The sequence below is a fragment of the Petromyzon marinus genome, chromosome 8 (genome assembly GCF_048934315.1).
Source record: "Petromyzon marinus isolate PM22_M1 ecotype Great Lakes invasive population chromosome 8, UKy_Petmar_22M1.pri1.0, whole genome shotgun sequence".
NCBI lineage: Eukaryota > Metazoa > Chordata > Hyperoartia > Petromyzontiformes > Petromyzontidae > Petromyzon > Petromyzon marinus.
The window spans coordinates 17,357,017-17,375,482 of NC_133674.1; the positions used below are offsets into that span (position 1 = coordinate 17,357,017).

Here is an 18,466-nt window from a genome sequence, read left to right on the forward strand (position 1 = left end):
ACCCCTTCCAGCAATGCCTCCTGTCCAAGCCAACTTATTAAAATAAATGTAAACAGTCAATGTGAAGTGTCTGACTTGCGTACGCTCTCTGATCCCGCGTGTCCCTCTGTCTCTCTCAGTGGAATTCCCAGCACGCTTCTTTGCACACCTTTAAGCTTTGCGTTCTATTTGCCTGATAAATGCGCGTGCTATTGATCCATAGGCAACGTCAAGCAACATCAAGCAATGGTTTTCGATACTATACGACTGTCCCGCATGTTATTATGCTTATAAGGATATGTTTTTATTTTGAGCGATAAATCCCCTAGGTCCCGGTGGAGTTGCAGAATTGAGATCCTGGACCGCGTTTAGATGGGTGACATACATCCACACAAAAAAATCCATCGTTGTGCTGTACTTCTTTGCTTCCACTTCGATGCTCCCCCGCCGACAATCCTCGTTAACCAAGGGTGGGGGGGGGGGGTAAAGTACAATCAATCAATCGCCCAAGAGCCGTAAGGCGTGGGAGGGGGGGGGGGAAGCCTTTCATCCAGCAGCAGATTGCCAATTATGGCGGTACGTGTGAATTACTCTAGGCAGGGGAGCATGTCATTTGCTGACGTGTGACCGCGCGGAGGGCAGCGAATTCCCTCCCGGCGGAATAATAATTGCACTGCATTTGGCTCCAATGTAATAAACGTGGTTGAGATTCAAAAAGCAAACACTTGGGAGTGTGCAGGCAGGAGGGAAAGTTACCACTTTAATGCGATCTGTAATTGGTAAACCGTTCGAGATTCCACAGCGGTACAAAATGTAACATTTTTAAATACACCACCGTCATCATAACATAACTCGGTCTCACGCCCTGGCAACGCATCCACAGATTACATTGTTTATAGCGCGGAGTGCCATGAACCTCCGGCCACCTGGGTTCAATTCCCGGTTCACGGATAACATCAGTGGAGAGTAAACTGGGTCATGCCGCCCACCCACCCACCCCTAGGCCACTTCACACCAATCTGCATCGACCAGTGTGGTGAAGTATGGTCAGGTCAACCAACTCCCTTTCCCCCCCCCGCACCCCTCCCATGTCTGACACAGCAAGGGGAGGGAGGACTTCATCCAGCAGTGGATCGACAAAGGGAGGGCTTTGCTTATATCGAGAGAGCCGATATGTGGGGGGCACTGGACACGTGTATATCTCGTGTATATTTATAATAATAATACAAATATTTTACCAACGCTAGCAAACTATTAGCAGACGCGCGCTAAGTTTGAATTTAATAACTTAAAAACTGAAGGAAAAAAATACTACGGTTAAATAATTTATAAAGATGTCAATGTTAATCGCCTAACATTTACCGAGGCGTATATTTTAATTCGTGCTGTACATTTGTGAAAAGGAAACAAAAAAACATTATTATTTTTCTTATCATTATGAAATCAAATCAAACAAATAAAACCAATGCGATATAATATTGGTAACGTATACATAACAAGTCATTGCCATTAAATACAGACGTATTATACTGTTATAAAGTGTTTCTTCTTACTGACCATTCCGACATCGATCTTGATCTACTGACCCCCCCCCCCACTCCATAAGCACTGCAACAAAGTTACAATGCACTGCGTTGTGTGCCTACGTGTGCACGTGTGCACGCTGAACTTCTCTCGCACCCTTACGTTAGCCAGCGTCGCTAATCGGAGGTGCGATAAAAATGCCCGCTCGATGGTGTACGTTGTGTTCGCTGTGAGATTGCGTTGGCCGATAGTGAACGGCAGGACACGTGACTTGTCCTCTTGCGTCCCGCTAAATGTCCGAATGAGCCTGAATGCGCCCCGATCTGTGTCAAATATCTGAAGTTCGCTAAGCAGGGCGGCTTAAGTCTGGGTCGTGTTCGCATGGGGTGACCATCACCACACATGCACGGGTTGCCACAGGGCTGCTGCGGCGGGGGTGGCGGGGTGGGGGAGAGTACTTTGTGGGCAGCTGAAGACAATGCAGAAAAATCCATTGTTGTATTGTACTTCCCGTGCTCCTACATCTACGCTGCCCACCGTCGGCCAACCCACACTGCCCAGCGTGGTGAAGTGATCCCCACGTGCCGCCCCTGCATCGGAAGGCCCTCGTGCAGACGTGGATCGACAAGAGGGCCGTCCATGCCAGACAAACACCGTGCATTGAGTAATTATGTTGGAGCGTTTCATTCACGTTTTGCTCGACATGTACTCGTGCATACGCACTTAGTGTGCATGGCCGCTGAGATATTGAAGTGTGGGTATTGTGCTATGGCCACTTTGACCAATGCTTATTACCACTGACTTAGTTGGAATGATGCCCTATTCCCCATTACCAAGTATTTGCGGGGAGCAGTGGCACAGAGATTTAGATCGCTGTGCTACGATGAACCAAGTGATCTTAGTTCAATCCCCGGTCACGGCTAAGATCAGTGGTGAGTAATATCTAAACCGGTCCTTGGCCAAATTTTTTCACCAGTCTGAACTGACCAGCGTGGTGAAGTATGGTCAAACATGACCAACATGACCAGCATGGTGTGGGGGAGGCCTTCACCCAGCAGTGGATTGACAAAGATCAATAACTTCTTCTTTAAAGCATTTACAGGAATTACTTTTGAAATCTGACTTTACATATACCCTATGTATAAGATCAAAACGACTATATATGCACTATATTGGTGGCTGAACTTATATAGGAACTTATGTAAAATACTCTCTGCCTTTAGGCTAAAGTCTGCACCGACACACACACACTTAGCAGCAGAAGCCAGGAAGGCGACTTGGATTTTAGCAGTGAATCAGCTGAATAAAATATGGTTGTAGATGGTCTTGTCTGGATTGACCATAGCATCGACTGTCTGGGGAGAGGTGGTTGCAGTTGTTAGCGCACTGCACTAGGAACCCGGCTACCTGGCTTAATTTCACAATCACGGCCATGATTCGTGGCCGTGTGATAGCCGAACCGGTCCCGGGCGCCATCTTCACAAACCTGCACTGACCAGCATGGTGAAGTATGGTCCAACAACCCACGTGACCAACAAAGCATGGGGAAGGATGTCTTCATCCGGCAGTGGATGGACAAGGGGCTGTAAATTATTAAGTGCTGTTATAATTGTCACCCTCATTGTACAATGTCTGTGCCATGGGAGTCTTGGGATCAGTTTTTTTTGTTCGCATAACTTGTTGCTGAGACGCGCCAAGGGAAAATAATGCGCCTATACTCGTGATGGCATCGACAGAGAGGTCTGACTGACGCGCGTAGTGGGCACGTGCGATCTCGTTCATCGATAACGTCATTCTGCACGCGACTAAGCTTTTGTCACCTGCACTCAATGCGACTCTGTCACGTCAAAATAAGCATTTACTCGTTACAGGATTATACAATGCCATTAATTATACCTTTGACATTTTTAAAAAAAATATCACAAATATGGATCAAAAAAAGAAAACGTTGAAATGCGGGAACACTCGTCGCACGTGTAAGCCCGAGCTTGGTTACTCATTCAAAAAGGCATCGTGTTACATAACGAGTGGAGCCACGTGATCGGCCTGCGTCGTTTATATTTGGATGAAACACGACTGACCGGAGTGAACCGAGACACACGTGCCGCGTTTCGGCCTGAAAGCAGGCGTCGCGCTCACGATCTACACGCGGGATGTGACGCAGTGTGCTCCGTGCAACGATGGCACGCGGCTCTTTGTGATTTATGAGGACAAGTTCCCTCCCCACGCAGTACTCCGTGAGTCACCGCGTGTATCATTTCCGTGCCTTATGAGCTCTAAAAAAAAAAATTAAAACTATTTTTTTGTATTTGATCAGGTAAGGCCCACTGAGTTATTCATCTCCTTTTTCAGAATGCATCACAAATGATAGCATCAGCGCAGTGACTTATCACGTGGATGCTGAGAAAACTCCACGCGACCATGGGGGAGAACATGCAAACTCCAAATATACAGCAGGCGTCAGGGTTGGGACCGAACCCACGAGCTCCTGTACACCAGGCGAGGTAGTTAACATCTCGCCACCGTGCCAGACTTGGGGTGAGCTGCACTTAACAGACCAAACATGACCGTTCACCCCTATGCGAAAGCAATACAGGAAATGCAAATTGGGGCCAATATTGGCTGACACCATGTTGCAGTGATGGACCAGTGCAGGTCTAGATTACTTTTCTGTCGAATATATATGTCTACATGATGCATTTTAGCTTTGCGATCAACTTTACAAAACACTCCGACACTATCGGCAACAGCATGGCATGGTAGCTGGCCAATCGGGGGGGGGGGGAGTCTATAATGGCTATAGTTTGTTGTGATCCCAGCCTGGCCACTGGACTAAAGAAAATGAGTGGAGGTCTGGGGTCAATCCCTGACGCTGTACCGCGCCTGCGATTGAATTAACAAAGAGCAGCGTTTGCACCTTTGAGTACGATGCGCGTGTCGCAACGGCCACTCCAGGCTTGGGGCGCCAGTGATGGCCAACACTGCTCCCACGAATCAATTCATCATCTGCCCTGGGTGTGTGTTACAGTCTCTGTGAATGCGAAAGGTGTTTGGGGGGGAGGTGTGAGCGGTGGGGGTTCTTCTCTCAGTCTATGTGCGTGTGTGGCGGACGACGCTGCTGAAGCGCGCGGGCCCTCCCGTGTTTATCTGCACGCGCACGTCTCCGCCACCATGTTGGGGTAGAGCTTGAGCACCACGTTGTAGTTCTGGTCGAGGAAGAGGAGGCTGAGCGAGGACATGCTCTCCGGCACGCAGCACGGCTCCGGCACGTTCCGCACGATGCCCACGGCGCGAACGATGCTCTGCAGCGTGGCGTGGTTGGACGGGCGCACGGCCTGCGTGTGCGTGCGTGCGTGCGAGCGTGCGAGCGTACGTGAGGACAACCACACAAGTTAGCCGTTCGGTGGCGATTCCAAGAGGTCGTTTGTTTACGCAGTGAAGCCTCAAATTAGTTGTTGTACACCGTTTCAGGAAGGTCCTCCATTGTTTTTGTTTGGCCAATTAACTCGCGGGGGATGTTTTGCATGCTGGGGTGGCGTGGAGGAGGGACTGCCGAAAATGGAATACACAGAGAAAAATCAAACATGCAAACAGATCTTTCTTTTTTTTACGGATAGAACGGAAGCTGATTTTCTTTCCTGCAATACACTGGCACTCGACTGGTGCTGAACAACCGCGTATCCTCGTGCGTACACCAATAACGCGTGCGTTGGAATTGACCGAGGAAGCTCATGCGTGCGGAAACATCTGTACGTGGGACTGCGGCTTAAATTCTGCGCTGCAACCTACTGGCACCCAGCTAGCCGCGCGCGTGTCTCTCACGCGCGCTGACGGTCACGGAGCGGCTCGATCAACCGCGGCCTTCCGTTAAGGCGCTCGGCCTCACGTTCCATCGGGGCCCCTACTGTGGGAGAGCAGCGACGAGCGGGTGCGCTGCCCCCCCTCCCCCACACACACCCCTCACCAAGCGGAGTGCCGCGTGAGAGCTAAAGGGAAAAGTTGCCGAGGGGTGGCAGCCGCACACGTGATGGGCATCGTGACCTCAATCTCCACAGCGATAAACACTGCAGCCAACACCTCCGGTTAGGGTGGGCTGCGGGGCTCAATGGAATATTGTTTTTTTTGTTTTCCAATGGGGGGGGGAAGGGGGAGAGGGAGGTAACGAGGGGGCGGTTGAGAAGCTTTTGCCCTCTGTCCGCATGCAAGGAACACCACCGACAGATAATGGCTAATTGATGAACCGGACGACGTCGGTGGCCCACCGCGTACTGCACACACGGCCACCGAGGATGCTGCCACGTGGCTCACCGATTACGCATCCCCGACGGACGAAGCGCAGTGATTTGTACTCAATCTGAAGTTTGACGATGAAGCTCGGTTGCTGTCCGCGATTGAGGGCAAATCGAGAATCTTAACCCTGAGCAGTTTGAGTCCTTGTATGACTATAATGTAATTCAGCCTCCTCGACCAGATGTCAATCCGATTACTCTCTCTGGGTTGTCTTTTTATTGTTAAACGAATAGTTTCAGTGTCGCGTTGATTCGTAGTTGCTGTTTGAATTCCGATTGGAAGCATTCGCTTTTTTTTCTTTCATTATGCGATGTGGTCTTGCGTTAAGATCTTGCGAGAGGACGTGAAATGCATTTGCCAAAGCCGAGGTGTAAATGAATGCCAATCGATTGCAGTCGCGTATCCCCTGTTAACGTATCATTCCATTTCAATCCCTGTGACGATCATTTGCTGGATGAAGGCCTCCCCACGCCGTGTTCGTAACGGAGATTATTTGACGGGACTTCACCCCGGTGATTAGTGGTGGTTGACGAAGTGAGGGCGAGGTGGTGAGCATCGCTTCGAACATCACTCACCGCCGAAATTCAAATTTCTAATTGGCAGGTTCACAGCGCAGTGCGCTAACCACTGTACCACCGCTCCACCACCTCCGATTGTCAATGTAAGGACCTATTGTTTTCTCTCGCTGGCAGGCCGTTGGCTAATCCACGCAATACGGCCTGAACATAAGCATTCGTTTCTTTCTCCAGAGTACGCTTGGCTGCGTACGGTGCGAAAGAAGTTCAACTCGCGGTGTTATGCTATCACGTCTCGTGGAACGTTAACAACGGATCCTGACATTTTCAGAGAGCGCGTTTGTCGCCATCTAGTGGTGCAGCGAGGGGAGGTTTATTACGACAATTACACGACATGCTTGCTTTTCCCTCTCCAAAATTCCTAATTCAGCTGTTCCTCTACAGGCTTTCTTATTGTAATCGCGCGCATTTAAAAGCGTGCGAGGAGCGTTTAACAACACGCCGGCTGCATTAAAGGAGCTACATTCATGTTGCTATGATGGAGGGCCATTGCTCAAAACGTCGCATGTTATATATATGTTTTTATTATAAGGCCACAGCTTAATTGACGGATGTCGACTTTTTGTTATTGTTAATTGTGTTTGGGCACCACTGCCAACGCAGCTGTTTCCCGCGGTGGCGAGATGTTAACTACCTCGCCTAGTATACACGAGGTCGTGGGTTCGATGCCGACCCTGATGCCTGCTGTATATTTGGAGGTTGCATGTTCTTCCCAGTCCTCGCGTGAATTTTTCTCCGGGTCCTCCGGTATTTCCCTTCACATTTAGAATCAACATCACGCCTTTTGACTAGTTGGGCTGCTGTGAATGTCCACGTGATGAGCCACTTCGTTGCGCGAGTATTTGTGGCCAGGTCGTTTCTGAACAAAGAGCGATATAGCTCAGTGAGCCTTACCCGGTGAAATATATACGAAGTTTCGTTTAATGATCTACACGGTAGGGAGGAATGTCGCTGTCTCTGGTGCTGAATGGTGAAGGATGTACTCACTGCCGGAGTATCATTTAAGTGGCGTATCTGTGTATTGATTGATTCCTCGATGAATATGTATGTTTTATTATGCGGTAACGGGTTCACGTGACCCCCTCCCAGCCACTAAAGGCCGCTACAATTTAATAAGAGGATCGATTCTAAAAACGAGTAAATACAGAATCGTCGCAATCCAAGTAAAATGCACAACCTTACAAGAGCGTGTTTATTGCAACGCAACGCTATTTTAAATGCACCACGACGTATGGAGCTTGAATAAACATTTAGCCTTGCTAAATATACTCGCCGAGGTTTAAATCCAATGCAAACATATACTGTATGCTATAATGTAAGAAGTCACTGCACTTGTGCCATTGCAGTCGCCAGTAACCCGAGCTTAACTTCGCAAAACGCGTGTTTATATACACACACACCACACGTATATATATACACACACACACCGTACGTAAACGACTATGCAACCATTCAAGGGTTCTATTTCCATCAGCACAGGGATGCCTTTGTGCGTACGCTACATTCAGGTAACTGCCGTCTATTGACCTATACCGAAGCGTAGACACGGGAGGCAGTGCGATTAATAAACTGCAGACGACGAGGGGGAATATTCCCGTGCCCCGAGAACCGATTGACGATGCTCGTTCCCTCTCTTGGCCCTACGCACGTTGGGAACATTCCACATTACTATGGCAAGACACAGCCCCCTCCAAATTCGGAATGCTCACCCTTCCACCGTGATTCGATTAACCGTTGTGACCTAAGGTTGTGATTTAATTCACAATATCTAATTGTGGAGGTGGTGAATGTAGCGGCCACAAGTGGCTGCAGGGGGTTCAAGTTGAACCCATTGCGCACAACACGTACGAATCCAGATACAACAATGATTCTTGCACACGCAATTTTCGATATTTTGGAGTATGGATATTTAAACATTGAAGCGTTTCAATATATCTATCCACCGCTCCACGTCTACTTTTTATTTGTATTAATTTTGTTGAGACGGGGGGGAGGGGCATGGAAAACAGATTCAACGCAATGCAAAACCTAGCTATGGTAAGCGCCACGTGACCCTAGCTATGGTAAGCGCCACGTGGCCCTAGCTATGGTAAGCGCCACGTGACCCTAGCTATGGTAAGCGCCACGTGGCCCTAGCTATGGTAAGCGCCACGTGACCCTGGCTATGGGAAGTGCCACGTGACCCTAGCTATCGTAAGCGCCACGTGGCCCTATCTATGGTAAGCGCCACGTGGCCCTAGCTATGGGAAGCGCCACGTGACCCTAGCAATGGTAAGCGCCACGTGGCCCTAGCTATGGTAAGCGCCACGTTACCCTAGCTATGGTAAGCGCCATGTGACCATAGCTATGGTAAGCGCCATGTGACCCTAGCTATGGTAAGCGCCACGTGGCCCTAGCTATGGGAAGCGCCACGTGACCCTAGCAATGGTAAGCGCCACGTGGCCCTAGCTATGGTAAGCGCCACGTGACCCTACTTATGGTAAGCGCCACGTGACCCTACTTATGGTAAGCGCCACGTGACCCTAGCTATGGAAAGCGCCATGTGACCCTAGCTATGGTAAGTGCCATGCGACCCTAGCTATGATAAGTGCCATGTGACCCTAGCTATGGTAAGCGCCATGCGACCCTACCTAAGGTAAAAGCCACGTGGATTGACGTCTTGACCAAACGGACCAAAGGCATCACTGGTGATTCATGATATTTCTGGGCATGGAGAGAATCGCAGATTTTCGCTAAGAAATGCACACAAATAAACGATCGCTGACGAACGAATTTGATATGAATAATACAAAATGGCACAACATCCAGGAAAGGCTTACCGAGTCGTTAGAATATTTCTTTTTTCAGGAGGGTCATGCATGTGCACGGTTGGACAATTCTATGACCGAGTGTTGTAGATTGGGGGGGAGGAAACCTGAACACGCGGAGAATTACCCCGCGCGTACGAGGGGAAAACGTCCTCAGCCCCGAGCGGGATTCAATAACCAACTGGCCGTGATCGCCATCTCTTGACCACCTCGCAGCACAACGGGGCTTCATAGCGTTTTTCACAAATCTGCTTGATCTGCCAGCCAACCACCCGATCATTGCCGCAGCAGCGCTGGTTCACAGGACGTGGGTCGCCGAACCTCTCTCAAACGACGACGGTGGCTTCATGTCACAATCAGCGAGCCAACGCAGGCCTTGTCCTATAGACGGGGAGAATGTTTTGTTTGTGTTTTTTCCAGGTCTGAAATTCCAAGTAAAATGACGTTTGCACGAGTATCATGAAAGCCTCCTAAAGCTACATGTGTAGCAAGGGGGTTAAAGACGCTTCCAAAACACCGTCAGGCTAGCATCGTTCCGGTATTGTTTTTCTTTCACAGAGATCAAATGGCATTGGTCGTACATTGGCGATCATCAGCTCTGCAGGCTATTTCGCCGGAGTTTTGAGTACCCGAAGCAAACCCCAGGCATACAACAGGATAACGCCCAAAGCTCCTCGCAGGATTACGTGACCGACGCTAAAACTCGGAGACACACACACATTAAGTTGGGTAATTGCTGTACGGGCCAGAGCGGCGGTGCCACGCTTAGCGCGCCGCCCTGTGAACCCTCGCTCTTGATTAAAGGACGGGACTAACGTCGGCGGCGAGTTGGCGAATCTGCATCGATCGTGGGAACTTCCCTAGGTCGACTTAGCCTGAAATGAATAACCTGCCGTTGTTTGTAAGCGACAGCACTGGGCAGACATCGGCGTCCTCGCTCCGCACTGCTCAGCGTGAAGTGTGCTCAAACAACCCACCCCCACTACCGACAGAGCTCGGCAGGGGAGGCCTTCATCCAGCAGTGGATAGACAAAGGTCCGTATATTCTTAATCTTATTATAATATTCGTTTTCAACAGAATGCATATTTTTTACTATAGATCTGATTTTAAGGGTGCAAAGAATGTGTTCGTAGATGGTACATTGCACTGCCAAGATGTCGCTGCAACCTCCCCACGCATCCCGCCCATCTTCCCCCGGGTCTGCTGCTAAGTTTGTCGCGGCCGTCATCCAGCAGTGGATTGCCACAGGGGCCGTAAAATACCAAAATCTTCGTAAAAAAAAACCTTGCCAGGCAGGCAAGACGACCGCCATGCCAGTGGGCCGTGTGATTGCAGGATGTTAAATACCTCGCCCGATATGCAAGAGGTCGTAGATTCGATCCAGACTCTTGACTCCTGCTGTTGTATATTTGGAGTTTGCGTGTCTCTCTCTCATCATCATCATCATCACGGTGGCTAGGAGATGTTAACTACCTCGCCTGGTATGCAGGAGATTGTGGGTTTGACCCCGACCCTGACGCCTGCTGCATATTTGGAGTCTGCGCGTCTCCATCACAGTGGTCGCGTGGATATTTTTCCGAGCTCTCCGGTTTTCCCCTCCACATTTAGAAACACGCGTTTAGACTATTTGGCCGCTATCAATGTCCAACATGATGAGGCACTTCGTTGAAGCTATCATTTGTGACCAGGTCACTTCCGAAAAAGAGCCATACAGCTCAGTGGGGACCTTACTTGGTCACTAAAAAAAAGAACCCCCCAACATAGTCTTTACTTTAATGGTTTTCTCACCCGTCGCCCACCCGCCCTGTCCTCACCTTGGACATGGGGAAGCGACACACGCCTGCGCAGTAGTGTGCGTCGAACGCCTTGGGCGAGATAATCCATTCGCTCCACCCGATGTCCGCGAAGTCCACGCGGAGGGCGCGCCGGGCACACGTGTGCGGCTCCTTCATCTGCCTCCGCCGCGCCTGCCGGAGCGTCTGCTCGTCAAAGTTCAGCATTCGGGACGCCGCCTGCTGCTGCTGCTGCTGAGCTCCCGCTCCTCCGCGCCCCTTGCCCACCACCACCGCCGCCGCCACCGCCTTCCTGAACGTGGCCTTGCCCCTGCGCCTCTCCCCCTCGCGTCTCCTCGACGCCGAAGCCTTGCGTCGGGACGACGTCTTCGCCACGGGCGAGCCGACGCCGCCCTCCGCGGCGTCCGCGGCCGTCGCGGCAGCGCCGCGTGGCCGCTCGCTCCACGACGCCTCGCTCGCGTTGTTGTCCTCCTCACCCGCGAGGCCCAGGCTGACGACGTCTCGGTGGTGGTCGTCGTCGTCGGGAAGCTCGTTGTCGAGCAGGGACGCGGGCAGCGCGGCTCTGCGCTGCCGGCGTCGCGCGGCAGCGGCGGCGGCCGTGGCGTTGTGCGCTCGGTTCGCGGCCGGGTCGCGCTCCTCGTGCAGCGGGAAGCGCCCGTAGCGCTGGAGCGTCGTCACCACACTGTTGGGCTCCAGGATCTCGGAGTCGTTTGCGTAGACGAGCAGGTAGGGCGAGTTCTCCCACGGGCCGCCGTTGCCGCCGCTGCCGCTGTTGTTGATGTTGTTGATGTTGTTGTTGATGTTGAAGAGCACGTTGTGCATGTCTCGGCGGCGAGCGAGGCGCGCCTCCCCGTACAGGAGCGCGTCTCCACGCGTCCTCGCGTTCTTCACCAGGGAGGTCACGTCCCGTACCTGCCAGCCCTTGGAGCCCGCGTGGGAGGAGGACCACGAAGAGGAGGACGAGGAAGATGACGAGGAGGATGATGAAGTGGTGGGGAATGAGGAGAAGCCACGAGGAAGGCCGGGACTTGAAGAAGAACCCCATAAGGCGAACTGAAGGAGATCCGCGGACCTTGGACCCAGGCAGGGCGAGCGGCGATTGTGGGGGCACCAGGAACCTCGGCCTGGGCTCAGCTCGTCGGCGGTGAAGTGGAACGACGCGGCCAAGATCTTCTCCGAGTTGGGGATGGACGTGAGGTTGAACGTGAAGATCATGCCCTTGTCTCGAAGCTCTACGGATCGATGGCGGAATACAAATAGGTCAGGGTCATCGAACCGTGTAGAGCAGTCAAATATAAAACATTTTGGGGGAGAGGGTGGAATCAATTGATAACTGCTTGGCGATTTTCAGCGTAGTTGTTAATCCACTGATGCACGTATGTATGTTGAACTTCTTTCGCACCGTGCGTAACCAACGGTGCTTATCGGAGGTGCCGGGGAAATTGACGACAAACTAAACACAACAAGCAATCCTAAAACACAAAAGCAAGCTGACAGAATCGAGTGACATTGAAGAAGCCGACGACTTCACTGCTGTTTCCATTGGGGAGGAGGCAATCTCAAGAAATCCGCATACATCGAGTGACTTTCTAGTTTCCCGAAAACAGAATGAATTATCTGTAACGGCCTCTGCTGGCATCGCGAAGTTGTGATCGATACCTTACAGTAGCATTCCCAAAACTAGAGCCTCCTGTTCTTGGATTGTAATCTGTCTCGTGTAGCGAATTTCGACTTAAAAACCCATCAACGGCTGTCTTCAATTAATTCATTCTACAGCGTATTCCAGACGTGTTCCAGACGTGTTCCACTATAACAGCCCGATCCATGTTCTAAGCAACTTTTATTCTGGTTAAATGTCACTTATTCGAGTAAACAAAGCTCCACGATCAATTGTAAAGCTCGCGTCAAATACATGCGGAGTGCACCTTGAAGGGAACGAACGGCAGAGGGCGTTCTCTAAAACTCAGCGAAAACATCAGAATAATCAGAATTTTATGGAGAAATGTTTAAACCCACAGGCGGATACTCGGGTTCGCAAAGGGAAACCCCCCCTTTGAAGAAAACTTATTTAAATGACAAAGGCTTTTGACTGCAAAATAATGGTTGGCTTTTGTTGTTGTTATATTCAGCAATATTCACTTAAGACCGTTAAGTTATTTTTTTTCGCGTAAAATTGAAATATAAGAGAGAATATAAACATTGTCCGCTTGTGTTTATTTTAATGGTTATTAAAGCGCTCGCCACTCCAACCGTGAATATAAATACAGCTCAACCCGAAGTGCTTAATTTCCCTTGAAGGCAATGCGCAACTCTTGAGAGTCAAGTCAGGACATAGCAGCACTTCTTTGGATGTTTACATTTTAAATATGTTTATAAATCACGTTAGCACCAATTCCAATAACAGCAAATCGACGTGAGAGTTTATATATATGTATACAATTTTTTTTCCATTGTTCTAATCAGTAGGCATTGTAATGAAAGTAACATTAATTGACAGAATAATCCTATTTGAATTATACAAATATTGTAATAATCGCACCGTCGATTAGCGCGGTTGGCTACGTACGGTGCGAAAGAAGTTCAACATACATACAAGGATATTACACAACAGATAACTTACAGCAAAGACAAATGACATATACCACACAAAACATAATATCATAACCAAGACACGTAACTTGTGTGAGACATACAACAATACGTAGGTACATACTCTGCTCCCCACTGCCCCTCCCCCCCTTTGTTAATCCGCTGCTGGATGAGGGCCTCCCACCACAGACCGTGTCGGTTATGGGGGGGGCGGGGGGAGGGTGGTTTGACCATACTTCACCACCACTCTGGTCAAGGCGGCCAACATAGACGGAGGAGCCTATTACAAAGCACGTATTTATGAACACGCCCGAATGAATGCTGACGAGTCGGTGTGGAGCAGGCTACATCACTCGCAGCACCTATTTGTTCATGCAAGCAAAGCAAGTCGGGCTGCGTGGTTGTCACGCATCGATCATTATAAAGGCGCTCGCTGTAAAGTGCTCTCCAGGTGTACGTTTATCGACAAATCTGAATGAAGGATGGCATAGCAATACGGCGAGCACCCACACACGCCACCACTCGCCAACCGCACGTGGCACCCGTCAATTATTCGCAATGTAAAAACCCTCACAAGGAGTCCTTGGGATTCTTTCTTCCAGGAGGTTCCTGCTGCTACTCCGAGACGCCAGGAATATTCCATAATTGAGTACGTGGCTCCGTGTATGTATGTTGCATTTCTTTCGCACCGTACGTACGTGAGGTGGGGGGGGGAGGAAGGACAAGAAACGCAAACGCAGCAGGAGGAAGCGAGAGAATCCGGAGAAAAACCCTCACCAACACACGGGGGGGGGGGGGGTGACAATCCGCGCTCCCATCTGACGGGCACCTCGCAGCCGCACGCCTCCTACAACACGCGGCTAAGCCCTAGCGGCTCGCATAACCGAACCACGAACCCAATTTTGAATTCAGACCACTGCAACGTAACAAGAGGATGAGGTTAAATAAAATGACGTCGTCGACCAAGCACCTCGATTGCTTGTGATCTGTAGCGTCCGATTGTCAGTTGTCGGGCGGGTGGTGCTGATGTTGGTGATGGTGGTGCTGGTGGTGGGGGTTCAGTCAACGATTAAAGTTTTATCTTTTTTTGTGCCACGGCTGTACCAGAAATCTGCAGTTTAAAAAAAATATATCAACACCTGCTTAGCTTCAGATATCCAACAGTATGGGTAGCAATCCGGCTGATCTGGCTGTGTGATGGGTGACACATAGACCTTGATTGATAGACAGACGTTATGTTACCAGTCTAGAACACCCATCGTAAGGGTGGCATGGGTCTACCCAGTGACAACGCGATGCGGCACAAGCAAGCCGAACGCACGCAGCTGAGACTAAGAAGCATCGGAACATCAAGGCAATTGCACAGAAATCAGTAGCTATGGGACGGGAGGGGCACGGGCGCCTTCTGATTCTCCGTTTAATTCCCCGTGCGCCAGGGCACATTGCGAGCACAAACCCGTAAGGAATTCAGCAATTGGGAATCACCCGCACCTGGGATTTTTGTTAAGTCCAACTATTCCGCTTAATAGACAGGAATCGCTGGAGCTGCCACACCGCTAATAATTATAGGACGCGTACGCGGTAGGCACACACGCAACTGGCTACTGCCCCTCGAGTTCAATAATTGTTTTTTTGTAATAAAATTAGGTAATCAGTGTAGAAACAATTACCCGTGCGCGCGCGCGCGCACACACTCTCTCTCGAGGAGCTGTCGCGTGCGATTAATGAAACAGGCGCTGGTGTGGTCGTACCGACTGCGGGCTTGAAGCTGCGGATGGTGTTCTGCTCGAGGAAGCGGCTCCCTCCCTTCATGTACTTGTCGTAGAGCTTGAACATGTGCGCAGAGGCCATGTCGTGGCCCAGGGGGTGCTGAGAGGTCCTGTCCGCAGCGGTGCCCCTGGAATCACCAGCGCTCGCTCCTTCGGCGCACAGCAGCAGCAGCAGCGACAGCAGCGACAGCATCGCCGTCGTCGCCAGGAAGGCGAGCGCAGGTTTTCTCGTCGTCGGTAGCGGAATCATCGCCTCCCCTCCCCGCTCACGCTCTCGAGTAGGCAACGACAAAGTTGTAGCCACAAATAATAAATGGTCTGGAGAGAGATCCTTGGGAGTAAAAAAAAACACCCACCAACAACAAAAACAATCTCTCCCGTGAGAATTTTACGTAATGAATAATATCGATAATTTTGTCTCTGTAGGAGACCCAACAAGCGAAACGTGGTTGGTCTGGCCGCCTTTCACGGAATGGATTAGAATGGATTAGGTTATATACGGTGAGCGGTGATGACAATTTATGCGCGTGGGTTTTTTTTTCCCTCTCTTCTGGCTTTAAATGGGAAAAAAAACCCGCCACAGTTTAAAATAGTCGGGGTTGTCTGATATCGGAATCGGCTTCCCGTCGGATCTACGTCTTCCCCTCCTCTGTGTGCGCGCGTCTCTCTCCTCCTCGCCCCTCTGAGCTCAACCGCCTTCTATGCCCGAGTCGCGAGTCGAGAAGCACCGCGTGCGTGAGAGCCGCTGGGTGCGACTGAGACGCAATAGGTTTTTTTTTTGCGTAAAACTCCCCGGGTATTGCGAGCCGAGTGCGCGCGTCTGAGTGACTGTGTGAGTGAGTGTGTGAGAGAGAGAGAGAGAGGGGAGTGTTAGGCGGGGGGGGGGGGAGGTCGAGTTGGTTGGTGTGGAACAGAGGGAGGGGAGGGGGCAAGCTTGTTGGCCCCAGAGGGATGGATGGATGGATGGAAGGGAGGGGCGGGAGGGGCTGGAGGAGAGTGGTGAGTTCGTGTAAGTTTGGCAGTGGAGAGGAGGCGAGGGCGGTACAGACAACGCAGTGACATACATTGCCCTGTGTAGGACTCCTGATAATATCATCTTCGTGTGTCTGTGTACAGCAAGACAACTCTTTGAATATTTTGCACTAAACTGCGTGTTGTAGCGCGCGCACGCGCTGCGTGACAATTTTTTGGCAACGGGAAAATGCGCGAGTTCTTCTCGAGTTGCTTGGCCCCTGATTTCTTGTAGGCAGTTTGTTCCTCATTGGCGAGACGGGGAGAAGGGAGGGGGGGGGCATCATGGTCACTATAGATCTTCATGGGTAGCCGAACGGCCGTCTCGAACCTCGATATCAAGAACAAGAAGGGACACTATCAGACATGATTTATCTGTCTCTCTTACATTGCCTGCATGCGTAACATCGTTTGTCAATCCACGTCTGGATTAGGATCTTTCCCCCCTCACGCCGCGCTTTCAGATGCGCTTCTGCGGCCGTCTGGAACGCTCTTCCTTCCGATATGAGGAATCCCACTGGAGCTGTGTGCTTCCACACCGTCTCGATTGACAAACTAACTTCTTTAGAAGTGCTTTTGTGCGTTTAGTTTGTCCTTCCCCCGCACCTCCGGTTAGCACGGTTAGCTACGTACGGTGCGAAAGAAGTTCAACGTACATACATAACTCGGGTCATCGATTGCGTTTGTGCATTGTGCAAACCCACTGTGCCACCGCTCAACTCCGCCGCTCTTATTATGACTTGGAGCTGTTATCTGCTACCGACATCGACTTAAGTATTCCACATTAACTCGCTCTTATGCAATAAGCGGCCCTCTTAGTGGGGGAAGTTTGCAAAAAAAAATGAATTGGATGTGAAGTACGGTTCATTTAAATTACGATCGGCAGTTTAAAATGAGCGTGTTGTTTCCAGGGCCCATTTTAATACGAAGCGAAGAAAAATAATAATAATTAGTTTAGACGGTATCACGCTAAGTGTAAAGGTAGAGGGAGAAAGAAACGTTGCTAAAAATCATTCATCCTGCCGGCATTACAATTGGCTTAGTGCGACTTACGTTTCCTGAGAAATATCGGGTTAAGAAATCCATTTAGCTCTGTCTTGACGTGGCTATAATCGGGTAAGTGCACGCAAAGTATGTTTAATAACATGATTTATTGTACCTACTTGAAAACGCGTAAGTATTCCACGTAAAAAAGACGAAGATCCCCCGCATAGCCTCGGTAGATTTTTGGGGCAAGTGCTGTTAGCGAGCCACCTATTAAGGTCAGCACGGCACATAAGGGGCGGGGGGGGTGTGGCCAGAGCCACGCCCGGCCGCCTTTGTCTCCCTAGTGGCGATGTTTACACACCGCACGGGGAGTCGACAGCACAAGTGGCTGTAGGCTGGAATGTTACTACCCTGAGTCAATTCACCGATTGATGAAGACCTCCCCATGCCGTGTCTGTCATGGGAGTGCTTTAACCACACTTCACCACGCGGGTTGGTGAAGGCAGCCCCCACAACCAACGACCGATTCGGATATCTCTCGCCACTATTGTTGGCCATCGCCGGGAATCTAACTCGCGCGGTCAGCTGCAGAGCAAAGCGCGTCAACTGCTGCGCCACCACTCCTCCGACAGTAAAGGTGTGACGTGTGCGGTTACTCCTCTTGCAAAATAAATGTTCCATTTTTTGAAAGGCTATTAAAATCACATTTCCTAATCGCTTTAAAAGCCTGCGTCGCCTTGCAATTACTGCCGAGCAAATACGTTTTTAAATGGGTGGGGGGGGGGGGGACAGGAACAGCCCTGAAATGTGTGTGGGTGTGTCGTATTGTCTGGATTCTAAAGACGCACCGGAAAGTAAGACGTGCCACTAAACACTTTGCGTCGTGTGTCAACAAAGTCGCACAAATCTGGTCTCGCACACAACATGCCGAATCTGGTTATAAGAACGCGCGCACCATTTACTTATAATGCTTTTTTTTTTAAAGAAATTAGGCGGAGGGGAAAAGTGCGTCTTATAATCCGGTGAATACGGTCATTGTTAATGTTGCAATTATGCGCTGCAGCTGCAGTGATGCGTTCAAACGTGATTACCTGGATCGCGCATTGTTCAATGGGATTAGGCAGCCGCGAGCCCAGCCCCT

General features: G+C 50.4%; 1 protein-coding gene across 1 annotated transcript; it reads right to left on the reverse strand.

The window, feature by feature from the left end:
* Positions 1-719: 719 nt before the first annotated feature.
* GDF10 (growth differentiation factor 10) lies at positions 720-16,178 on the reverse strand. The gene is made up of 3 exons (XM_032949970.2): positions 15,310-16,178; positions 10,991-12,201; positions 720-4,838 (listed from the first exon to the last, which is right to left on the reverse strand). The coding sequence occupies exons 1-3, from the start codon at positions 15,575-15,577 to the stop codon at positions 4,647-4,649; spliced, it is 1,671 nt and encodes a 556-aa protein (XP_032805861.2). The 5' UTR covers positions 15,578-16,178; the 3' UTR covers positions 720-4,646.
* Positions 16,179-18,466: the final 2,288 nt, after the last annotated feature.